Source organism: Citrus sinensis, chromosome 6, assembly GCF_022201045.2.
Source record: "Citrus sinensis cultivar Valencia sweet orange chromosome 6, DVS_A1.0, whole genome shotgun sequence".
NCBI classification, from domain to species: domain Eukaryota; kingdom Viridiplantae; phylum Streptophyta; class Magnoliopsida; order Sapindales; family Rutaceae; genus Citrus; species Citrus sinensis.
The window spans coordinates 21,915,636-21,940,400 of record NC_068561.1 but is presented as its reverse complement, the minus strand read 5'-3'; the positions used below and the strand labels follow the sequence as shown (position 1 = coordinate 21,940,400).

The window sequence follows — 24,765 nt, the reverse complement described above, 5'->3', positions numbered from 1 at the left end:
TGTATATTCAATGGCATCGTTTTTTTTTTTTTTTACATTATGCAAGTCATATATCAATATAAAAAAAAAATCAATTGAATTAATAGAAAATTAAGAACAATAATAATTTAAAATAAACTACTTGCCATGAATATAATAATCAAATGTAGATTTCATGGGAAATAAATACTTACATTACTTAATTAAGATTATTGATCCAATTGATTGTGAAGTCTTTAATTTTAATAGAATATTTAAAAAAAAGTAAAAGTATATATCTACAACTTTTTTTCCTGAAAACTAAGAAGATAAAAAAAATTAATTAATTCCACCATGTATAATTATGTTATAAAAATAAAGATTATCAAACATATACTTTTTATTAAAGAATAAATCATAGTTTTCAATAATTATGACTGGAATAATAATAATAATAAAAAAATATATATATAAATTAAGCTTTCGCAACTTAAATAAAATGTATAAATTCTTAAAAGATAACTATTCATTAATACATTAATTAAATAAATATCTAAGTACTAAAGCGGCCCCTTGTGAATGTTATCTCAACTGATTTTCATTAAATTGGTGGAATTGCTTGTCTGGTCTCAGTTTCAAGCTTATTTAAAGAAAATGAATCCACAAGACAAAATGTACTTCGATATAAATTATAAACCCAACATTACTCAGGAAACACAAAACACAAAAAGTAGTATTACAAAAAAAAAAGGTATAAACCAAAAAAAGAAAGGGAATGAAACAAGTTGAAACTTGTAACAGCTATATATAGCTTAGCGAGTCCATGGCCTGGAAATTAATTGAAGCATGGAGTAAGTTTGGTTGATGGTCACTTCTAGGGTCCAGGTACATTACATTTTGCCCGGACGAGCTTTGCCTTCCGGACGTATAACCCTTTCATCATCCATGCGTCCAACGTCGTTGAATGTTTGCGCAGTCATTTGATCAGCCGCTTTCAGCGTCGACGCCACCGCCCCTGGCCTTGTTTATACTGCTTTGATTTCGACTTTCTCGGCATCCTCGGGCACTTCTCTTCTGCCTGCGCCACCCTCCTCCCGAGCTGCCCTTGTCTCCTCCACCACGTCCGTCGGCATTGTCAGCTTGCTCTTGATGGCGTCCGTCAACGTACTAAAAATGCCACCCTTCCCCTTTGAAGGATTTCCCCTACACGTGCGTAACAATGACCCATCATCATAAATCAGAACACACTAATATATATTATTATTTATTATATTCATACGTATGTATAAACACAAATATGGGCGGACCCGATTTCTAAAATAAATAAATAAATAAAAATAATTTGAGCACATTTTGCTATAATTATAGTTGAGTGATAATGATGATGTTATTTAGTGGTTTAAACTTAGTTTAGATCTCAATAGCTACATAATTTTAATTTTTTTAGATACCGGTGGATATCAGATACTTTTCACAAATTTAGCTACAACCACTAACATTCAAAATAAATAATTTATTACTAAAAAATAATAGAATTTAAGTTTTCAAAATTTTAAAGATACTCAAGTGAATCGAAAAATAATAATAAATATTCCCAAATTAAGTTAATTTTTTTTTTATTAAACCCCTAATTCAAGCGACTGGAGTCGCCGCTGCACACAACGCTGACAATACATCAACTAGTTCATTGTTGGTTACCTAACATATTCTCCTGTGTGCTCACTTTCATCTGCCCTGTGATCGGCTTCATTTTTGTGCTCTTCACCTTTCAGCTTCATCTCTTCCATTTTCTGTCTCGCCGCCTCCTCTGTTTCACTCAATTTCTCCTGCAATTACGAAAAGCATTTTGTTAATTTTGAATTAAAAATTTTAAAAGAAAAACATCATATTTATTACTGTATCCATATTAATAATAATTTAACGGTAATACATGCATATGCTTACCTTGGCAGCCTCTCCAGTCTCTTCGGTCTTTTGCTTAACTTCCTCTTTCTTGCCTGTCAAGAAATCCATTGCCTTTCTGGCAGCATCAGCTGCCGAATCCTTCAGCTCACCAAGCTTACTAACCGTAGTGTCTTTCCCTTGTACAGCTTGCTCAGCAGTGTAATCCTTGTACTCCCCTGCCTTCTGCATTCCCGAGTCCTTGGTCTCCCTCGCCTTCTCCGCTGAATAATCTTTGTACTCCCCAGCCTTTCCCAGCGTTTTGTCCTTGGCCTCCTGCGCCTTCTCAGCGGTATAATCCTTGGCTCCTTTCGCCTTCTGCAATGCAGAGTCCTTGGTCTCTCTTGCCTTCTCTGCAGTGTAATCTTTGTACTCCCCAGTCTTTCCCAGAGTCTTATCCTTTGCCTCCTTAGCCTTATCAGCCGCGTCATCCTTGTACTCTCCCACCTTCCCTTTCGCAGACTCCTTCGTCTCCTTTGCTTTCTCTCCATTGTCGTCCAGCTTCTCCCTAGCCTTCTCCGTAGTGTAGTCCTTGTACTCCTCCGCCTTCTCAGCAGCCGATTCAGTTCCTTCTCTCGCTGTCTCTGCAGCTTCGTGGCTCTTACCCACTACAGCTTCTTTGACATTCTCCAGCGTTCCCGTAACAGCCTTCAGAACCGACCCAATAACGCCAGGCCTCTCTTCTTGATGCAGCCCCTTCCCCTGCTCCGTCTCCACCACGTAAGCCGCAGCTGCTGCTCGTTCGTTTTCTCTTTCTCTGTTAATGTCTCTCAGGTCAGCAGCTGCTACTCTCGCTCCTGCCTCTGCTCTCTCCAATTTTTCTTGTCTTGACGCCATTGATTCACAAAATCCACTTCAAAGAAAACTGTTAAACTTATACCTTAGCTTAGTTTAGCTTCAAATTTCAATCTTTGTTTTTACCAAGTGCGGCTAAGGTGGTCAATGTATACGAATGTATAAATACATATCGTCTAGCTCTTAGTAACGTGACACGTAGATTGTACGAATTTACTGGGGGTTGCCACGTTTTGGTCTTTGTTATGCAACTGACACGTTGGCGACCAACGGAGATAAGTGTTGAGTGGTGTCTGCGTGAAATTTGGTCGGTGATAATCAGGCGGTGGTGCATTACATTACCAGAGTTGTAAAGTTTTTCGTTTTGGATTCTGTTGGTAAAGAGGAATGCTGCTACATTCCACGTGTCTCACTACGTGGCTCGATGAGGTAGCTACCTCACCCGTATTCCAGGCAAGTTGACTGAACCCTCTTCCAATTTTTTGCCTCGTTTACGAAGCGTAAGGAAATTTAGCGGACTTTATTGGTTCCTATCCTATTGTAAAATTTTAAAACAACATATGAATTAAAAATGAAAATCTCCATCTTCGTTTTTGATGTGGTAAAACTACTTGAACTCTTCCTCGACATAATCTTTATGTTAAAATATTTATATTTATTTAATTAGTTAAATAAATGTTTTTTTTTTAAATAGCCAATTATTTAATAGGATTAGTAATTATGATGTAGATAATTATATAAGTAAGACATATAGCTTTTATTTATTAGTGTTCGATTGATTTTATAAATCAACTTTTAAATTTTTTTTCTTCATTTTTTATTTTTATTTTATTTTTTGTAAATGAGTAATAAAAAAATATTTTTAAGTGAAATAGACATTTTTGTAGTGTAGTCTCAAGTAATTTCATTGGTAACTATGAGTCTGTGAGACAACTTATCTTATCAATTTGAAATAAAATCTTACCATTAGACGAGTAGCTCATAATCAATTAGCAATCCAAATGTGGGACTAGAATAATAATCACATAATTTAGTCCAATTGACCTCTATCTTTTCTCCTAATCATAGCTTAAATGTGTTGTATTATTTATCAAGATTGAAAATATGCCCTATCAATCATATCCAAAGGTATAACCTAATAATAATAATAATAATAATAATTTGGCTAATTGTATTAATTGTTATATGTGTAAGATACTTTCCTTAATGTGTCTCATATAAGGTAACACTACTGTTGTTATAAGAAAAAAGAATATATGAGTTATAATTAATTTTTTCATTATTAAAAAAAATTCTACCATTGAAAAAAATATGGTAGGCAAAGCTCAAATCAATATTTTAATTTCATACTTTTTTAGGATTTGAACTCAGGTGGCCACTTAATTAAAAGATCATAAAGACACGTGGAAGATACTTACAATATTATTAATAATACAATATTTTCAACAAATTGAGTGTTTCATACATGTAAGGCAATTCCATTATCTTTTTGTCTCAACATTACAGTTTCTTATGGGAATAACTCATGTGTAGGAATTATTCTTTAACTCCTGTACATTAACATGTGAAATAATTATTTCATTATAAGCAAACATTCTTCAAAAGAAACTTATGTTCGCAGTGGACAATCTTTGGGGACAAAGAAATTTAGACATCATCATTAATAACCTTAACCATTTCCTGTGGGAATTTTTTAAACATAATTTTGGGTGTGAAAACTGAAAAGTTCGGCCATAATTCCAGATTTTGCTTCATTTCTATGGCTAAGGAAAAAAATAGTCCACAAGTAGTGTGGAGAAAGAGAGAGTAATAAAAGAAGCAAGTTGATTTCTTTTTATAAAACCTTTTCATCCGGTTGCATTTTTATTCTGACAGTCTATTATTACCCTTGGATTTCTATCTTCAAATCTAACAGTTCAGCTTAGCTGGCTGTTGCTAACAATATCTGTAACTTAGCTGGAGCCTGTTCAATAATTACTAATTGGGATACATTTATATTACCTGTGTATCATGAGTATGAAGTTGTTTGATTAGTAGTACTTGCCGTAGTTTAGATATTGTACGCGAGCAATGTAAACACCTCAAAATTGATTCATTCCGGTGCTAATAGTTGATACGGTGTTGTCCGTCCCTTAAAGTTCAGTAAAAAGGCGAAACATAATTAAAATAAGGCAGCATCTACGTTGGAGCAATTCTAACGTAGAGCAGTCCCTAGAATCGTCAGATACATGTAGTTGAATTTAAAACAATTGTAACAACGTGCATCTAATAATTCTGGGATCTACTCTACATTGGAGCATCTCCAACATAACTGAACTCTTGAAATAATTACGACGTATTTTATTGAAGCTAGCCCACTCATTTAACATGTGATCAAGTTTTAATACTATCGGTAGGATTGTCAATCTTCAGTAATTTCCGAGAAGGTAAAGTCGAGGTCCGATCCTTGCACGATCGAGTACCTCGAAGCTGTATCTTATTGGCCCTTGGCCAATCCTATGCCGCATACATCATCTTTGGATGCGACTTGGAATAAAAAATCATCCACCAAAATATAAAAATCACAAGCATTTGGCACAAAGATGTGTACAAATCCCAATAAGGTAATAACTACCTGTTGTCATTCTGGGTTAATCCTTAACTCGAATTTTGAATTCTTGCTATTCCACACCACCACCATACTTGAGAAGAATTGGTTGCGTAGGGTTGTTTTTGGAATTTAAAGGGTATTTGGAAAAACTATACAATTTCGAATTTTTCGAATTAACATATTTTATTTAATAGGGTTAAGGGGTAGTAATTGACATGGTATTAATTAACATGTTTCTTTTTAACAGGAGCAACAACAATAGAGGGATGTTAATATTAGTGGTGTTTTACACTTGTATATAGCCGATCGTCGGAAATCATCGAACAGATTACATTGAACACCCAACAAACTGATACAATAGTTAACAATTACAAATTCAAAGGCAGAATTCCAAGGGTAAATAAACAAAAATAATCATCAACACCTTAAAAACAGGGAGGAAAAAAAAATGACAAGAGACACAAATTACTAAGAAAATGAGGAATTGATTAAAAAGGAACCAAGTTATATCCAAATCAAAATCCAAGCGAGACTTATTTGCTTACTGACTATATGTACCTCCGAAATACCAAAAAAAATTTCATTAACTGGTCACAGCACTTTGATCATTCTGGATTCTAACATTTAGTCTTCTAAGCCAAATGGAATGAAGAATCATGTGAAAGACATCAAATCGCTTGGGAGGAGAATTGAACTCGAAATGTCTTCTTACCTGCACAACTCTCCGATGCATTCTTATGTACTGTCTTGGCGATATACTCGTCAATATACTCTTCAGGTTAGGAATATCTCTTGTTGAAAGTGCAACAGAAAATGACTTCCAATTTAAAACATCGCTGAATGGTGGCACATAATGTTCTGAAATAAGTACCGGAACACAACCCGTGTATATGGCTTCGACAACTCTAGGGCTTGCAACTTCGTAACCACTCGGGCAAAGGCAATACTTACTTTTCCTCATCATTTCATAGTAGGAGACACCTTTCGGAAGGTATTTATGCACCCTAATATCTTCATCCTTGTTTTCCCAGTGCTCAAGCAGAACAGGTCTAATTGGACCATGAACACCTCCTGCAAAGAAAGCCAAGATTGATCGTCGCGAAGGGGATGGTCCACCAATCAAACCGGTTAGTCCGCCAGTTTGGAGATTGATTTCTGGAAAGGATACGTCCTTGACTGGACTGAACTTTTCAGAAGTATTTGCGTTGCATAAGACCCTGATGGAGTTTTTCCCTAGATAAGGAACAGAAAAAGAAGTTTCCGGCCCCTGCAATCGTGACAAATAGCTGAAGTCTAAAATGTTGTACTTATAAATGTATAAGCCTCTAATTTGAATACCAAACGGGCACTTCTTAAAGCAGCAATCTCAAATTTTGTTATAATGAATCATGCTCTTATTTTAAAAATCTACTGCTTGATTAAGGTACAAGATTCATTTCAAATTAAAACAATTTGGAATGTTATTACAGAGCTCAATCCCTGAATCAGAAGTCAAGGAGATATAAGGTGGTTAATACTTACCCAATCGTGGCAAGCAAGCATGAAATGATCAGCACCAAGGCTTCGATTCCAGTAGGGGTATTTTCCAGCAATAAGATTGACATAATCAACGACGGTCCTTCTAATTGGACCAAAGTCATGCGAATCACGGACATAGACAAATCGGACCAGCTTTACCACACTAAAGGGAAGGAAAAATACATGTGCTTTATCAGCTTCTTTGGTCCGGAACTGCTTGTTAACCTCCATCGTATAAATAAAATTTCCCTCCATGGAGTATATGCTTTTGCATGGACCATCATGAAATACAGGTGGCTCTCCTTCTTCATAGACAAAGACCTTAAACTTCTGTTCCATTTCCAAATAGCTCCTGCAATATTATTATAAAAAAGAAGCAAATTGGTGAATATTAGATTTGCTATTCCAAGTCCTAAATTTATGAAGTTTTGAAAGAGCAATGATCAATTTGCATCTTTCAAAATAATTTTACAGAAAGGTAAGATGTATCAGTCCCATACTACAGCTATGATGACAGGATATTTTGAGGACGCATTGGGTTGAAGTGTTCTGCTCTGTTAACTAAAAAGTACAAGTTGTTCTAAATGACAGAGTAAACACATCAACCAAACGTAGGATACTGCCATAAGTGTGATTTAAAATAAAGGAGAGGCTGAAAATTAATGACCACTTTCTAGCTACCATTGGCTTCCATTTGATAAAGACTTTATTAACTAAACTTAGGCTCCTCCTTTTGTTTTACCATTTTTGGCAGCTTGGTTTTTCAGCATATGTAGTTCTGTTTACTGAAAAATTGGCACTACAAAAAGATAACAAATAACTTTCACTGGCAGCTAGTATGTATAACGGTATTTCCCATCAATTTCCTCTTAATTAACACCAAACAAAACCCGAGATTGTAGTCTAGACCCAGATTTGATATGAAAAAGTTAGATTTTAGCTACGGTAGGATTATTTGGAATTATCACAAAATCCCAACCCCAATGTTTTCAAGAAAAAGAAAAAAGGAAAAATAGGAGGCTCTCGAATCTGAGTTCAAAGTACAATTTTCACAGCATTCATATACAGTTTTCCTGAACAGAGGGTGACAGTAACACATATATACCTGTGAAAGGCTTTGGAATCCCAATACATAGGGCCTAGTGGAACAAAATCAGGATCCTGAGTTTGATTTCCAATTGAAGCTTCTTTGATAGCAACTCTTGCTCTTTGTAGCCCAGCTTCCAGCTTTTCCAATTTGGTGACCGCTCTTTTTCGCTCTGCTTTCATTGGAACAGCGTGAGTTTCATTTATGGCAGCAGCAACAGCAACACCGAGAGTCTTATTAGTAGTACTCATGCTAATATTCAACCCGTCTATCTCCATTGTACTATTCTGTATTCAAGTTAATCACCAACAACCAGAATTAAAAAGAAGAAAAGATACTAGAGCTAGTTTCGTAAAATTTAAATTTAATTTTTCAATGCACGTGTCGACCACATTGTTTTGACTTGTGTTATTTATTTATTACTGGAGTCAAAATTTGTTTATGCTCTTAATTAATATCCGTATATATGCCGTTTTGATAAATGAAAATTTGGAAGAAAAAAATCTTTGAAAAAAAAAAAAACTTACTGATTGATCTTGAACTTGTACTGCAGGTTGTACAGTAGTTGGGGTTGAAGAAGAGCGGTTCAGATTAAGAGGGTCAGACAAGAGACCTTCGTTTTGATCTTCAACACCCGCCATCACCACTGTTGAATGCAAATCAACTGCCTTTGCTTTGGAAGCAACCATATCAATTTTCAGCTGATTATTATTAGGCGAAGAAGAAGAGGAAGAAAAACTTGACCACAACCAAGGATGGTTAGACAAAATAACCGGAGACGTTGAAGCTCTCGGACCCATCACAGAAACAAACCCAAACAACACTGCCAGCGGAATCATAAACAACAAGACCTTAAATGATGAAGAAAACGATGATGAACCCATCAGCATCATTGAAAGCTTGGCTTCTTCTTTTTCAACTCTTTTTCAGTTGAGACACTGAAAAAGCAGAAAAGTACAGGAGAGGCTTCGGAACATTTGTGTGTTAATGGACAGCAGCTTCTCGCCAAGCGTCCGCTTGCCATGCCCTCTATATGCGAGTTCCTCATGCAGAACTCTAACGGATTCCCAATTCTGCACCTGCTTCCGACCCGCTTCATTTTGCTTCCCACCAATCACGATACCAACTCCAATGTGCTTCACGCGCTCCCTATTGTTACGTGGCAGACAAGAAACGAGAGTTCGGTACATTTATGTACTCTCAGTAGTCACCCGTTTGAGAAGTTGGGTCGGGTATTAGGTAAAACGACAAAGGGTGTTTTAGTCTTTTGGATAATATTTGTTCGCTCGTGCATCGGTGCATCACAACACACCTCTCCTTCATTTAATTCAGCAACGGCCAACTCAGTTCAAGGCTTTTTACATGTCTTTAAATAGTTTCGATATTAATAATAATTATTATTATTATTAAAGAGAAAACTCAGATTGACGAATGGACACATGACACGGCCAATGAAGAGGTTTTATTTTAAGTCTAAATCTTAAGAAAATTATGAGATGGAACCGAGTTTACTGTTCCAATGGATGCTGAATTGGAGCATGTATTACGATGTTGGCCATTCCACTTTTAGATCATAATTGTGATCGGTGACATCACGTTCGGATGCAACACAGACATCACATTAGCCCTCACTATCCTCTTCTTCTATAAATGCTTTTGCGGGTAGTAACCTTACCTACTAGCCCCATTTGAGATTGTTTCTGAGTAATATTTCGCAAAATGGTTTAGAGTTGCTTATCTAAAGTAACAATTTATCATAATAACAGCTTGTACAAGTAGGCCAAAGTTTGCTTTTAGAAGCATCTAATCAGATAATTAATCAAGGAAGGAAAAATATTCATAGTTACTTGAAATTACTCTTCTAATACTTACATCTTCCTCGATCTTTATTTTTTCAGCTTGGATACCTACGTCGAGTGTGTACTTGTGAAGATCAATACTCTTACGATCAAGTATTTAGTTTTGACCAAAAAAAAAATGGATGAAAAAAAAGAAAAATGTCTTAGAGAAAGTGCGATTAATTGTGGCGGCTTTTGCAAGAATTTGATAAATAATGTAAGCAAATATCACACTAGTGGCAATTATTTGGGTGAAAGAATAAGATCACCTTCTTAAGTCTAATATGGACCATCTTCTTAGTCGACAATTGAAATAGAGTGATGATACAACCACAAATTTTTGTACAAACTTATTTTGTACAAATTGATTTGACATCAATTCATTGGTTGATTAAAAATAAATCATGTGGGCCAAGAGATATATAATTTAATTAATTTTATCATGCCACATATCATTACTCATTGAAATAAATTTAATGATTTAAGTGGTTCACACTCCATCTTGATTGGACTGATTAATTTTTTTTTTCCATTTTATTTATGTCTTGAAAATTAATGATAAAATGATCTAATTTTTCGACCACATTCTTATCGAAGCACTTCAGAGAATAACTTAGAGTGTGTCCATAAAAAAAGGGGAAAAATGTAGTATAAATATAAGAGGTGGCGGAGCCAATTTGCAATAATTTTAGTATTAAAAAGGGCATTTTTTTTTTTTGGTCTTATATCGAATATTATAGTAAATATTAATCAACCTTATCCTGTATACTTATCCCCTCGCATTCCACTTCTACATCAACCTCTTGGATATTGTAGTAACTATCACTTGGGAGCTATCTACAAAATGCGTAATATATACGACAAAAAAAAAATTGTGATTTGATATAATAGACTTTTGCTGAAGTGCACGTAGTCGTTTCGATAAGGCAAAGCCATTTGATTTTGATATCTCACTAATTTTACATTTTCACCATAAAAAAGTATGCAACTTGTGATGTTACGATCACTTATAATTGGACTTTTGATTCAAATTTTTTGTTCCTTTCTATCCTATTTCTCGTCTTATCCAAATTGTTGTTATTATTATTTTTAATTCTGCCTAATGTAATGCCCCTTTATTAGAGAAATCGATGGGGAAATTTAGGTTTGATCATGGGATTGGCCATTAATTTAAGCTTGAAATTGTGAAGGAGGAAACCAAAGAAGTCTAGCTAATAGGATTGATCTTAACAACAAAAATATAAATTATAAATGCAATCAACAATAAAGAACCTAAAAAGAAAAAAAAGAAATTTCCCACTGATATTAATTTCATGAGTTCATATTTTGAATTCTCAAATTTCGAAAACATTCACTGATTCATTTGGTGCAATTAGATTTTTTATTTATTTTTAAAAATAACATGTTTCAGGGCTACATGAATTTGATGAACGCACGTAGAAATAATCAGTTGGTCATTTATGGTCAAGCACTGGAACTCTCGGAACAAAACATGGAATATACTTGTAATAATTATGATTCATATGCGCGTCTTCCGGCTGTCTCACCGCGCGGTCACCGGAAAACTGAAACAATTTAGTTAAATTATATTTGAAACATCATTTCATGGGGACCATATATTTAGAATTTATATCCGTCAACCAAGCCAAATGTCGAGGTGCATGGCGTTTTCAGAAACAAATTTCTTCCGTGGCGTGTACGTCCATTTTATCCGCTTGTTTTATTAAGTTTGTTCGTTTTATTTACTATTTAATTCGAAAATGATATTTTAGGAAAAAAAAAAAAATTCTAGTGATAAGAATACATACACGTATTACACTCATCAGTCCGTCATTACGAGTAAATAATTACTCTTCTTGATTGATGGTTCGTCTCGTACCTGGGCGGCAGCGTTCTCCAATAATAAATTATAAATGCAGATTCTGAAATGGAAATCTTTTATTTTCTAAGCCGAGTTGTCTGCATTACCATGCATTTCATTTTCACCAATGAGGCACTGACAACAATTGCATACAAGATTCCATACACACCCAAAACGTAAAAGCATATGGTAAAATAACTAAAAAATTATTTTTATTCAAGAACTCGTAATGCATTATCTTCAGACGAAGTGCTGTAGTAAAATACATCTATTATCTAATCTATACACCACACAGCTTGAAATTTCTCAATGTAACAAAATCGGGCGGGAAAAAAAAAATTTCATATCTCAACGGTCTGCCAATGCATTGGAGATGATTCGTATGATCGACTACCAGTAATCTTTGCAAGAACACTGGCCATTCAGAAAATGATGAAATCCTGAAGCATCCCTCAGAAAGATTTCTCTTCTAGTGACAACGGAAACATATTTCAAGAATGAGTGGCAGTCCCCACAGGTAAGGATGTTCTTCACTATCCGAACGGGTTGTCCAGCGGGGGTCGTTAGAAGCCCGTAGGTTGCTGCTAGTTTTGCACTATGATAGAAGAGGAAATCCTTCTTCTGATGCTCTTCTACTTCATGAAGAACAAAGCTAGTGTCCGGCACGTATCCAGCTTTTAGGCACTCTAAGATAAGTATTTCTAAACCACTATAGATGTCTTTCTCTCGTGGATGCGATTTATCTCTTACATAGAATGAATGTACCTTATTCTGATGAATGATCCAACTTCGACTTGGGTGTTTCCGAAATCCCTTCTCTCGCATATCCTCCCTGACCAGCTCAGAGTTATGCCATCTACCAGATGATGAATACAAATTTGATACAAGTATATATGTAGCAGGATCCTGTGGTTCCATAGCAAGTATATGCTTTGCAACCCGCTTTCCGATGGTTGTATTCAAACGGATTCTACAACTATCAAGCAAAGCTCGCCAAACTGAAACCTTGGGCTGAAAAGGCATGTTGTTGATGGTTTCTTCTGCTTCTTCAAGGAATCCCCAGTACCCCAAAACACTAACCAATGACGCATAATGTTCTGAAGTAGGCTCAATATTATAAATTGTTTTCATAGATAAAAACAACTTACGACAACTATCAACTAAATTTAAGTTAGTATATCTGTAAGCGGAAATAATTAACACAAAAGTTATTGCATCCGGCTTTATGCTTGCTTTCTCCATACTTGACCACACAGCCAAGGCTTCATCACCCTGTCGGTGAAGAAGATGGCCGGCGATCAAACCATTCCATGAAACTATATCGTGTGATGGCATTTTATTGAATGCCTTAATTGCATTACTCATGTTGCAACACTTAAAATACATGCTAACCATGGAATTTGCAACTCCTAAATCAGATGAAAACCCTGTCTTAAGAGCGTAACTGTGAATTTGTTTTCCCATCTCATGAAACCCTAAAGTTCCACAGACGCCTAGAACAGAAGTTAATGCAATTTCATCAGGAACCACGGTTGCTTCTGATTGACTTTGGTGGAAAAGTAAAATTGCATGTTCTGGCTTCCCGCTTCGAGCATATCCACATATCATTGATGTCCAAATAATAGAATCATCCCGGTCTGTTGGCCACCGGTAAAACATCTTCTCAGCATCTGCCATCCTCCCACACCTTGTCAACATATCAAGCAATGCTGCTTCAATGCAATCATTTGAACCTAAACCAAACTTCATAACAAACCCATGAATCTGCTCACTCAGCTTCACTTCCTTGATCAGCCCACAAGCATTAACAACACTAGTCAAAGTGAACTCTGTTAAAACAAGACCCTCCTCAAGCAATTTGACAAATAAACCCAGCGCTTCCATGGCTTTGCCATTTTTACAATATCCAGCCAAAAGGGCATTGTAAGAAACAGAATTTTTCTCTGGCATCTTATCAAATATCTCCACAGCCAAATCCACATATCCAAATTCCATGTATGCTATAATTATCTCTGTCAAAGTTATAATATCCATCACAGGCATCCTCTCTAACAAAGCCACCACATCTTTTACTCTGCCACACTTGGTGTAGAACCCAATAAGTGCATTGTTGACACTCAAATTGGCCCCCAGTCCAATTCTAATAGCATGAGCATGTACTGCTCGCCCTTCCATCAATACAAAGCAACCAGTACAAGCAGTCAAAAGGGTTGAAATTGTGAAATAATCAACTGTAAATCCATTATCTCTTTTCATATCACGAAACAATTCAAATGCTTTCTCATACTCAAACTCATTAACGACACTCGAAATCACAGTATTCCACGAAACAGTATCTTTGTGCGGCAATTCATCAAACAATTTAAGCAGATAATCCAAACAGAAGCTAAATTTTCCATACAGTCCCATAAGTGCATTTGTCACAAAAACACTATCCACACAACCCATCTTGACTATCAAAGCATGAATTTGAAAACCCAACTCTAACTCCAAAAGCCTAATACAAGCAGTCAAAATAGCAACAAAACTATGCTCATTAGGCACAATGCCTTCACTCCTCATCCTGAAGAAAAGTTCGATCGCTTCCTCCTCCCGACCCAACTTGGCAAGCCCCGAAATCAATGAAGTAAAAGACACAACATTCGGGCTTGAAAGGCCATAAAATATTTTATAGGCATCAGATACATGACCTAGTTTGAGATAAGCTGAAATGAGAGGATTGCCGAAGCGGGTATCTTGTTCTAGCAGAAGCTTGATGAGTGAAGCGTGTATGGCTTTGGCAAGTGAAACTTCACCGCATTGGACTGACAGACGAAGCGAATTGAAGAAGCTGTCAACATCAACGTCAATAACTTTGGTGTTTGAGGAGGGAGAGACGACAAGCGGGTCTGGTGGCTGCGTTTGGGTGGTGATGGCGGTGGAGAAGGTAAGATGATGAGGTTTGGGTTTAGGTAGAGAAATAGAAGAAGGTGCAGCGGCGTCGCCAGCGACGGCGGTAGTGGTGGCAGCGGGGGGTTTACAGGAGAGGAATTGAAAGAAGGGGTTTTCGGTTTGGATAACGGTGCCGGCCATGAATTTTACAGGCGCCAAGTCCAACCATAACTTGCTTTTTCGCGTTTTGTGCGGTTGTGCCTTACCGTGTCTGTTGGATTATCATTTTAGGGGTTATTTCAGATATACCCCTATAGTGTAATCAAATACTTACTACGTCATTCACTAATCAAAATGTGGCAAGTTTATTGTTAAAATTAAGTGTTACGTTTATTACAGTGTTATGAGTTAGTTTCTAATTTTAAGATTTCATAAAATTCAAGATCTGCTTTTACAATATTGTTAATGGGCTTTTTTATATATTAACAATATTGTAAAAGATTTAACAACATTTTTAAATCAAGATTTCTAATTTTTATAAAATTTAAGATCTAACAATAAATTTTGGTATAAAATATTATATATATCCCCGAATTTAGTAGTATTTGATTTTTTTTTAATTCTAAATTGTTAGATTAGAATAAAACAAATTATTAAAAAAATATAATAATAGTTTTTTTTTTATCATTTATATTTTAGTCCAATTTTATAAAATGCAAAAGTTTGTGGTCGTGAGACATCTACAAGTATCATATAACGTGGCGTGACTACGCGAGGGATTTGCTTGATCATTTTGGAAAATAACTGGGTTGTCTGAATTTTTTTGTTGAAAAATAGGATCTGGGTGTAAAAATACACTGTTCATTTTGTCGGGATAAACCCGTAAGTGAGAGGTAAGAGTATTGAGTCTATTGACCAAAAGGCGGGTGTTCGTTGATCATGATCAAGATCATTGTTTGATCTCCCATGGACCCTTATAACAAGCATCAGGTATTCTTATCTTCGATACGAATCAAAATATTTTCTAATTTAATTTAATTCTCATTTCGAGTGTCAAAATTTTAATTAATTATTTCTTTTCTTTTTGAATATTGTGTGTATTGATTGAGAGATTAGGTATCGTTAAGAGGAGCGAGTACTAAGGAAATATCGCGGGAAGCACTTCTAGAGAAGGTCTCCCAGGAAAGAGAGCTACGTAACTATGCAAGACGAGCTACGGCTTCTGCAATCTTTATTCAGGTGCCTGCATTTCCTTAAATTTTAAATTAATGTTTTCTTAATTTGAATTATTTTACTATTGAATAATTGGTTAATTGCTTAGTATTAAATGTATGCACTAAATTCAACGTATCATGGATGGATTTAAGTTCACTGAGTGAGGTGTAAAATTTGAAAAATAGAAAAGATCATTTTGCTAAATCACATCTACATCTTAGAAACTGGAAGGTTGTTTTGCATATGATGGGAATGACATGGTTTCTTGACATTTTCAGAGTGTTTGGAGGTGCTACTCTGTGACAAAGAAGGTGGCAGTACAGCTTCAAGAAGAATGGGTAGCCCTGGTGAATTGTCATGCCAGTTTAATAACTGGATCATGGATATCCAGTGTCGTTTTAAGACCTTTTCTTTTCTTTGTCACGCGTTTATCAACTCAGCACCAGAAGATTCAAACTAGAGATATAGACTGCATGCAGAAGTGCTTTAAAATTCTGTTGGATAGCATAAATTCTAGTGGTATGCCTGTTTTCTAAATCTTAACTCTGTCCAAGTCTTTAATCTTACTTAAATAGTCTTCATTCCATTGTTTGGTTGTTTTTGTGGGGGTAAAATGAAATGTATCCTCCAGGGTTTTGCATGTTAGCAATAAAGTGGATATTGTGATATTTTATTGTTTTTTATTTCTTCCCCAAGTCATATTGATTGTAGGCACAGCTGTTGCCTCCCCCCCGCGACAAAAGAAAAATTGTATTCATTGTCCACTATGGTCATCTATTCTTTTTAATTTCTTTGAACTGCCTGCTTTAGACCATGCGATTTTAATCTTTAATCTTTATTTAATCATGTCCCTTTCATAAATAACTTTCCCATTGATGATATGTCTGTTGCTCAGATTCTAGGAAGAATTTTTGCTCCCTGACGACGGGTACACTTCAAGAGAGAAGAACATGGAATTATCAAGCAAAGAAGCTGATTTCTCTCTGCTCATTTATTCTTGCACATTGTGATAAATCACATGCAGGGAGTCAGTGTATTGTTGGTCTTACAATTCTTGCTCTGCGTTTTCTTGTTGTGTTAACTGATCTGAAAGTGTGGAAGAGTTTAAGTAATGATATGCTTCGGGATGCTGATACAGCCATGAAGAATTTACTTTGGTTTATGGGAAGTCGTAATAGTCACCTTTACATGTCTATTAGAAGATACATTGACAAATTAGACATTACTTATTCCTCTCAAATAAACAGTACTGTCGAGACAGATGAGAGATTCTTGATAACTGCAAGTGCAGTAACGTTAGCTTTAAGGCCATTTCATATCACAAACTTTGATGTTAGCAGCATTGGTCAGTTGGATATGTGTTGTGCAGCTGAGCAGTACTGTCTGTGTCTACTAACAATTCCCTGGTTTATTCAACGTCTACCAGCTTTTCTCATTCCTGCTCTGAAGCACCAGTCTATTCTGTCACCATGCTTCCAGATCTTTCTGGTAAGGTTCATTAAATTTAAGTTAAAGTTCTTGAATGATCTCTTTGTTATGGATTAGGATTCAGTGCTGAGCTCTAAGCAAACAATCAACTGTCAAGATTTATTTTGTGTTTTAATTTTTTTTTTACTTCTCTTGCCTAGCAACCATTAATTCAGTACTCAGCAAAAACTCACCTCAACACTGAATCCTTATCCCTTTGTTATATAAAGTTATCATGAAGGTTATCTCATGTTTTAATGTGCTACTTATGGATAACTTTTCAGCGTGAATGCTATAACTTAGTGATTGATTCCTGCACATTTCTTTAGCTGAATTGCTGATCTCATATGCTTGAGAGTTTTTGACATAGTTTGACTAAGTTATTGGGAACCACGAGGGGTTAGCTGAGTTGTAAAAGAAAAATGCATTCAGCAAAGAGCTCCGGGATTCAAACTTCGTTTGCATGCCTATGCTGGACGTATCCTACAAGTTTCGTGACTACCAACTATCAAGGTTGTATGGGCCAGCAGTGGTCCTCAGTTAACTCTGTGGACAATAAAAGGTTGAGGGGTTTCTGGGCATCAAGAAAAGAAAATTAAAGTTACGGTGGGTTGCAGTCATAGTAATGGCCACCCAAAACGTTTTTGTTGACTTCCTCATCTATACAATGGAATTTTAGAGAAGCCTTGTGCTTGTCAAATTCTATGACTATTGTGAGAAAGATAATCTCTTCTAGTGATCACTTTCTATCGCGGACTTGAACTTTCTGTAAATACTAGGCCTAGTTACTTTATAAAATGAAATTGTGAACTGTGGCCCAGAGCATTTTTCCAGATATTCAGTTTTATATGACATTGCTTTCGTTGTGTTAATGAATGCACATGTTGGTCCTACAATAATTCCATTAATTTTTGGCATGTTTTGTATATTGTATTCTAATAGTAATTTGTCAAGTTTCTAAATCTTCTAGTTTTCTCTTGATGCAACTTTCTATATCTCTATTAAATTCAAAACATGAGGAGACTTATCAAAGTATGGCAGGTGATGACAGATACGGAGAGATAAGATGTTGTCAGAGATGTTAAAGATGGATCAGTCGGACAGACATGACTCTCAAAAAGCAATTCCACCCATTGGTTGGGCTCTTACAAACATTATATGTCTAGCAACAGGGAGTGAGAACGGATTTGTGGATACTCTGGACCATCCCTCCTATGTCCAGGTTGTTATTACTCTTGCAGAGAATTTATTAGCTTGGGTTGACAATGTTGGGTGGGTCAAAGAGAAGAAAGATCTTCAAGGTAATGTTGAAACTTCTGCAGCAGGCATTGATGCAGTTTTGCATGATAATGAGTCCTTAAATATAACATACATGGAATTATTCAGACCTGTTTGTCAGCAGTGGCATCTTATGAAGCTACTGGAAATTGCAAAAACGGGTGCTACTTCCTGTGCAGCAGCAAACGATAAAAAATATTTGGGGAAGTTGGAGTTGCTCGATATTGCATATTTTTACTCTTATATGCTTAGAATATTTTCAGTCTTCAATCCTATGGTTGGATCCTTGCCTGTCCTCAACTTGCTATCTTTTACTCCTGGGTATCTTTTGAATCTATGGGGAGAACTGGAAAATTCCATTTTCCCTGAAAATGGTCACATTGCTGAAGATAATTGTCTGCGCACTAGTAAAAGTTTAGTAAACAAAAAAGATGGAATTTTGGATAAAAGACAAAAACAAACCAGCAAGGATGGAGCTAATAAATTGGTTAATGCGCTACATAAATTTACTGGAAAGTCACAGGCGGGGCCTAATTATACGGATACTGTTGATGGGCAAGTAGATGAGGAATCTTCTGATGTTTGGACTATCGAATCTTTGAGGTATGTTCCACAAGGAATTTCAAAAGATTTGTCGTGTCTGCTTCATCTCTTCTGTGCTGCCTATTCACACCTGCTGCTGGTACTTGATGACATAGAATTCTATGAGAAACAGGTAAACTGGTTCAAAGGCTTTTCTGAACATTTGGAGTATGAGAACTATATTTAATTTGAGCATTTTGTGAAATGAGTAGGTTCCATTCACGCTGGAGCAGCAGCGAAGAATCGCAGCAATGCTCAATACTCTGGTGTATAATGGCTTAAACCATGATACAGGTCATCAGAATAGGCCTCTTATGGATTCTGCAATTAGATGCTTGCATATGATGTATGAAAGGGACTGTAGGCACCAATTTTGCCCCCGTGTTCTGTGGCTTTCACCTGCTAAAAGAAGCAGGCCCCCAATTGCAGTAGCTGCCAGAACTCATGAAGTATTGTCAGCTAATATGAGATCAGATGAATCCTTAACTGTTTCTAGCTTGGGTTCTGTGGTCACCACTACTCCCCATGTCTTTCCATTTGAAGAGAGGTTAGCACATCCACTTTCATGGATTCAACACCACTATTTTGTTCACTGCTGACAATTGAAAAAGTAATTTACAAATATTGCAGTGTCATCTAAGATACCTTCTTACTATTTTTATTCTATGAATACATGATAGATTATTATTTAAAATGATTGAATCTGCCATAAATAATTTTTCATAGTCAATGGGAAACGGACCATGTTACTCCAAATCAAACTTTTTGACAGTCTATGAGACTATGACTGGCTGTAAACCTTACAGCAGAGAACTCTCTTTCTGTGTCTTTGCAGATGCTGACCCAGCACATGTGCACAAATGTGCCTGAGTATGTGTGCCATGATCACATTTATTTGTGTTTGTGGGTTATCTGAGGCGAATGGGTATGCTTGTGATGGTGGTGGTAGAGGAAATTGAGGATAGGGGAGGGGCATGTGGAAGGCTACGCCTGATGCATTTGTCTAAATGTATTTTTGTTAACTTATTACCCTTAGATTCTGAAGTTTGAGGACCATCCATATTTTCCCCTCTGAAATTTATTTTATTTTATGTGATAACTTCCGTTTTTACTTGTTAATTCTCATCTCTTCTCTTTTCCTTTTCTCCTATCCTGGTGTGGGTCAAGATTTTAGTGCAAACTCATTTTTTCAAGAACTGCCATTTTTTCTGTGACATACACACACACACACACACACACATATTATCAACTATTACATCACCTGTTTCCAATATTTTACATTTTAGATTTTCATAATATCTATTGATATAAACAGACTAAAGTTCCACGTCTGATTATCTGGATAGTAAGCGGTGACTTCTAGATATTCTTTTACAGTGAATGATGTTTTAAACTTGCTAGCTCATTAAGACATAGTATCCAGTTTTACTTTTGTTTAACGAAGCCAAAGAGTGTTTAATTTATTTTCTGTCTTGCCAGAGTTGAAATGTTTCGAGAGTTCATTAGTATGGATAAAGTCTCTCGAAAAATAGCTGGTGATGTGGCGGGACCTGGTTCACGGTCCATTGAGATAGTAGTTCGCCGGGGTCATATTGTTGAAGATGGCTTTCGGCAATTAAATTCCCTTGGATCAAGGTTGAAGTCATCTATTCATGTTTCATTTGTAAGCGAATGTGGCCTTCCAGAAGCTGGGCTGGACTATGGTGGGCTATCAAAAGAGTTTTTGACTGATATATCAAAATCAGCTTTTGCTCCTGAGTAAGTTTGACATGTATATGATGTTATTCTTGAACATTTGTATTACCACATGCTCATCCAAAATACATATGTTTGTTATTTATTCAGTTTTTCTTATTCGTTCTATATTTCTAAGTTAGGTATGGGCTATTTTCCCAAACCTCAACTTCAGACAGGCTCCTGATCCCTAATGCTGCCGCAAGATATCTAGAGAACGGTATCCAGATGTTTGAGTTCCTTGGGAGAGTTGTTGGTAAAGCACTTTATGAAGGGATATTACTTGATTATGCCTTTTCACATGTTTTTGTGCAAAAGTTGTTAGGCCGATATAGCTTCCTTGATGAGCTGTCAACACTTGATCCAGAGCTCTACCGGAATCTAATGTATGTCAAGGTAAATCTTTCTGATGACAAACATTGTCATTGTTTGTCTATTTCCTATTTGCCCGTTCTTGGCAATAGCATACCTAGTCTACTTGTGATGCTGATAATGTTACTGATATGTGATGTGTGAGAATTTTTATTCTGAACCAACTATCGCAGATGAGACGGCTTTGTATGTGGAGTTGATTGCTAGGAAACCAGGTTTTAACAAAATGCATTTGATATGAAATGTTGATGTGGCTGACTGGAGAAGCTGGTATTAAAAATTTGCATGGTTATAGGAGTAAGTAGCCCCAGTAGTGACAAGATGAAAAGATTTTCAGCTTAGCTTTGGATTGGACAATTAACAGTGTGTGGTGAGAAGATCTGTATTCATTTGTTTTCAGCACAATTTAAGAGATAAGAAGTAGATGATTATATGATTGGTGATTTGAATTATTGAGACCAGGATTTTGTTGTTTGCTTGCATTGTTGGATTAAGTCAGAGGTCGAAAGAATAGGAGAGAAATTAGGATATTGACATATTGTAGTTGCTTCTTTGAGGAATTTGTGAAATCTTTTCTAGCATGTATGTGAGATAGTAGTTGTTCTTATACGAAACTTGTTTATTTAATACTAAAAAATTCCTACGTCATTCTTTCGAGTTCAATAGGTCCATAAATGGGGACTAGTGTTGGACCCATTACTTTCTAATCAGGAAATTTATGATATAATATCCCAAGTAGGTGACCTAGGGATTTGTGCTCTTAGGCCAACCTTTGGGGTCATATTTCCTTTATAGTCTTATGTGTTGAGAAGTAAAAGCACATTGCTATCAAAAGAGAATAAAGAAGATTAACAGACAGGGGGTGCTAAGAATCTCTAGGGTTTCTATCACTTGCAAAGAGTGTCTAAAGAAAAAGGAAGAGATAGTAAGATTAAAGAAGGCAAGTGAAAATAAGATTAAAAGAAAAAGTTAAAAAAATAATAATAAGGCTGCTGTGAATCAGAGGAACAGTAAGTCTGAGCAGGTAGCAATGAAGTGAGCGAATGAATAATGGTTTTAGAAGAATTTAAGTAATATGCAATTAACAGGACCAGCATTTTATCATTTAAAAACTTCATGGATTGTTAATTTTTTTTTAACTGTTTAATTCTTTTTAAGTGATATACTCAGCCTTCCTTATTTTTCTATGATATGGTATTTGTTCTGAAATATATTGTTGCATTGTTAGCTTGTGTATGCATATTTACGCACTGAAGCTCCCCAAATTTTGAATTTTAAGGGTTTTTGCTGCTGCAGCATTATGATGGTGACGTCAAAGAACTGTGTCTGGATTTCACTGTCACAGAAGAGTCATTTGGTAAACGACATGTTATTGAGCTAAAACCTGGTGGCGGGGATACTAGTGTGACAAATGAGAACAAGATGCAATATGTTCATGCTATGGCTGATTATAAACTCAACCGGCAGGTATCTAAGTATTTTGTTTTGTGTTGAAATTTTGAAAATGTATCTTTGTTTTCTTTTCATCACTAGGATATAGAGCTGTATCTTCTCAAGTAATAAAATAATCACTTTTTTAAAAAAAAATTTACGTTGAATCGCAGATTTTTCCCTTCTCAAATGCATTTTACAGAGGTTTAACTGATCTCATAGCACCATCTTGGTTGAAGTTATTTAATGCAAGTGAATTCAATCAGGTATTTTCATTTAATAAGTGCAATAAGTGCTTTTCTTTTTCCCTGTCCGTCTATCATATTTTAGGACTGACTTTGTCATGATGCTGAATTTTGTTTGAATGGTTTACGCAACTATGTTTTTTGTTGATCAAATGCTGATCCAGATTGCTCTCTTCAGTTACTTTCAGGTGGAAGACATGACATTGATGTAGATGATTTGAGAAAAAATACACGGTATACCGGTGGCTATTCTGAAGGGAGTCGAACAATTAAACTCTTTTGGGAGGTATTGCACCCCTTTAAAGGATTTAAATAACAGAATTCGTTTTATTTTGGGCTTCTATTCACCAAAAAGGGGAAAAGTAAAAATGTTTCTTTATGTAGGCTACAAGTACAAGTTCAGCTTCTGTGCCACCAGTGGCTTCTAGATTGATGATCGTTTTAACTTTACACAACCTTTAGCTGATATAAATTATTTATAGCTGTTATATGCTTACATGGAGACACCTATTCTTCTGTTTAGAGAAACAATACAAATCTGGTTTTCCTCAATTTATCATTATCCCATGCAACAAATTTGTAGATTCTGTTTAACTGAGGATATTTACTTCAAAATTTCATTGTCTAGATTCAGACTTTTTGTGAAGTATTCTGACTATATGATGCAGGTTGTTGAAGGGTTTGAACCAAAAGAACGATGTATGCTGCTTAAATTTGTGACAAGTTGCTCTCGAGCTCCATTGCTTGGATTCAAACACTTGCAGCCATCTTTTACAATTCACAAGGTATGTCCTTTCTTACATTGTCAAAGCAATTATATTAACTTTTATTTTTTAAAATATCTACTATCTTATTCCTTTGTTTTATCTGTGGGAGAGGAAAAACTATGTTGATGCTAGTTGAATGTTAATCTGGAGGAAAACGCCTGGCTGGTTACCAGGCATTGGATGTGACCTTTTAAATGAAAATATCTATTAAATTGTTTCGACGTTTTGGATAATGGGTAGGGGAGGGGACATGTATACATTAAATGAATCCTTGCCTTTTTCTTCTTTTAACACTATCTAGTTTGGTCGGACTGTTTAGGTTGCATGTGATTCATCGCTTTGGGCAGTCATTGGCGGACAGGATGTAGAACGGCTTCCGTCGGCTTCTACATGCTACAATACTCTCAAGGTACTGTTACTTGTTTAATGATTAGGAAAAAGAACAACGATATTTCAGATTGGCACTGTCATCTCTAATCTCCTGTTCATGTTTTTCTTGTTTTGCTGGGTGCTTGCAGCTTCCTACATACAAGCGTTCAAGCACTTTGAAAGCAAAACTTCTTTATGCAATCAGTTCCAATGCTGGGTTTGAACTTTCTTAGGGATCTGACTATTTCTGCTTCAGGTGAATGAATTTGTCATGCACTTCTTGTCCCTGAATCCTTACTTCTACTCTCAACTGAAAACGCTTCTGATTGCTACTGATCGCAAAGACTGTAAAAAAAAAAAAAAAAAAAATCTGTCATGTGGAATTACCACAAAGTACAAACATCATTTATTCATTTTCTTATGCATACTCTGTTAGGGTTGTGAGACCACTTTTGAGAGAATAAATGAGAACTTTTTATCATGTTCTTGAAAGGAACTCATTTAAAAAATAGTTTGTGTTAATAATAAATTATTTCTTCATGATTAAAGAATCATATATGAATAACAGATGAAAAAGCAACACTTGTTTGGAGATAGTAAAGAGGTCTTCTCCCATGTTCTTCAAATTTGCTTCTTTGGGTTATAAGAAACATTGTAATTTCACAAAGTAGCTTGTGTAAGCAGTAAATTAGCTCATTTTGATCGAGGAATTAGGTTGTAGATTCTCATTGATAAAATTGTCTGCAAATTAGAACGTTAACTAGAATTTGATGAAGTTAATCATAACTTGTTCGTTATCTTTCCACAACTTGCATGAAATTGCAATCATCAGCAAGAATTAGAAGA

The 24,765-nt window shown here is 35.8% G+C and overlaps 4 protein-coding genes across 10 annotated transcripts; 1 reads left to right on the top strand and 3 right to left on the bottom strand.

The window, feature by feature from the left end:
- Positions 1–617: 617 nt before the first annotated feature.
- On the bottom strand, positions 618–2,848 carry LOC102618632 (late embryogenesis abundant protein ECP63). The gene is made up of 3 exons (XM_015531463.3): positions 1,903–2,848; positions 1,657–1,784; positions 618–1,161 (listed from the first exon to the last, which is right to left on the bottom strand). The coding sequence occupies exons 1-3, from the start codon at positions 2,734–2,736 to the stop codon at positions 984–986; spliced, it is 1,140 nt and encodes a 379-aa protein (XP_015386949.1). The 5' UTR covers positions 2,737–2,848; the 3' UTR covers positions 618–983.
- A 2,745-nt stretch (positions 2,849–5,593) lies between these two features.
- LOC102622873 (probable glycosyltransferase At5g03795) lies at positions 5,594–9,217 on the bottom strand. The gene is made up of 4 exons (XM_006481868.4): positions 8,417–9,217; positions 7,908–8,176; positions 6,806–7,154; positions 5,594–6,551 (listed from the first exon to the last, which is right to left on the bottom strand). Exons 1-4 carry the CDS (start codon positions 8,780–8,782, stop codon positions 5,868–5,870), a joined length of 1,668 nt encoding a protein of 555 aa, XP_006481931.1. The 5' UTR covers positions 8,783–9,217; the 3' UTR covers positions 5,594–5,867.
- A 2,573-nt stretch (positions 9,218–11,790) lies between these two features.
- Positions 11,791–14,791, bottom strand: LOC102622583 (pentatricopeptide repeat-containing protein At5g03800). Its single transcript, XM_006481867.4, has one exon. It carries the CDS (start codon positions 14,658–14,660, stop codon positions 11,979–11,981), a length of 2,682 nt encoding a protein of 893 aa, XP_006481930.1. The 5' UTR covers positions 14,661–14,791; the 3' UTR covers positions 11,791–11,978.
- A 404-nt stretch (positions 14,792–15,195) lies between these two features.
- Positions 15,196–24,400, top strand: LOC102621690 (E3 ubiquitin-protein ligase UPL7). Of its 7 annotated transcripts, XM_006481864.4 has the most exons (14): positions 15,204–15,449; positions 15,576–15,698; positions 15,953–16,193; positions 16,570–17,162; positions 18,193–19,134; positions 19,214–19,548; positions 20,481–20,759; positions 20,879–21,131; positions 22,404–22,574; positions 22,712–22,804; positions 22,962–23,069; positions 23,452–23,568; positions 23,870–23,959; positions 24,069–24,400. In XM_006481864.4, the coding sequence occupies exons 1-14, from the start codon at positions 15,426–15,428 to the stop codon at positions 24,150–24,152; spliced, it is 3,453 nt and encodes a 1,150-aa protein (XP_006481927.1). In that variant the 5' UTR covers positions 15,204–15,425; the 3' UTR covers positions 24,153–24,400. The 7 variants fall into 7 exon arrangements, 4 of the variants coding, with proteins under 4 accessions (XP_015387020.1, XP_024955658.1, XP_006481927.1 ...); XM_025099889.2 differs by lacking the exons at positions 15,204–15,449; positions 15,953–16,193; XR_008055612.1 differs by lacking the exons at positions 22,712–22,804; positions 22,962–23,069; positions 23,452–23,568; positions 23,870–23,959; positions 24,069–24,400 and adding an exon at positions 21,281–21,477 and having other exon boundaries at positions 15,196–15,449; positions 22,404–22,544.
- The last annotated feature ends 365 nt before the right edge of the window (positions 24,401–24,765 follow it).

Bases quoted from the DNA above. Each gene is read 5' to 3' on its own strand.
- LOC102618632 (XM_015531463.3), bottom strand. From the start codon at position 2,736: ATGGCGTCAAGACAAGAAAAATTGGAGAGAGCAGAGGCAGGAGCGAGA. The intron at 1,785-1,902 runs GTAAGCATATGC...TCGTAATTGCAG, and splicing joins AGACTGGAGAGGCTGCCAAG to GAGAAATTGAGTGAAACAGA. The intron at 1,162-1,656 runs GTAACCAACAAT...ACGCACGTGTAG, and splicing joins CACACAGGAGAATATGTTAG to GGGAAATCCTTCAAAGGGGA.
- LOC102622873 (XM_006481868.4), bottom strand. From the start codon at position 8,782: ATGATGCTGATGGGTTCATCATCGTTTTCTTCATCATTTAAGGTCTTG. The intron at 8,177-8,416 runs GTAAGTTTTTTT...ACTTGAATACAG, and splicing joins TACAAGTTCAAGATCAATCA to AATAGTACAATGGAGATAGA. The intron at 6,552-6,805 runs GTAAGTATTAAC...TCACGATTGCAG, and splicing joins TGCTTGCTTGCCACGATTGG to GGGCCGGAAACTTCTTTTTC.
- LOC102622583 (XM_006481867.4), bottom strand. From the start codon at position 14,660: ATGGCCGGCACCGTTATCCAAACCGAAAACCCCTTCTTTCAATTCCTC.
- LOC102621690 (XM_006481864.4), top strand. From the start codon at position 15,426: ATGGACCCTTATAACAAGCATCAG. The intron at 22,805-22,961 runs GTATTTTCATTT...TGCTCTCTTCAG, and splicing joins ATGCAAGTGAATTCAATCAG to TTACTTTCAGGTGGAAGACA. The intron at 23,960-24,068 runs GTACTGTTACTT...GGGTGCTTGCAG, and splicing joins CATGCTACAATACTCTCAAG to CTTCCTACATACAAGCGTTC.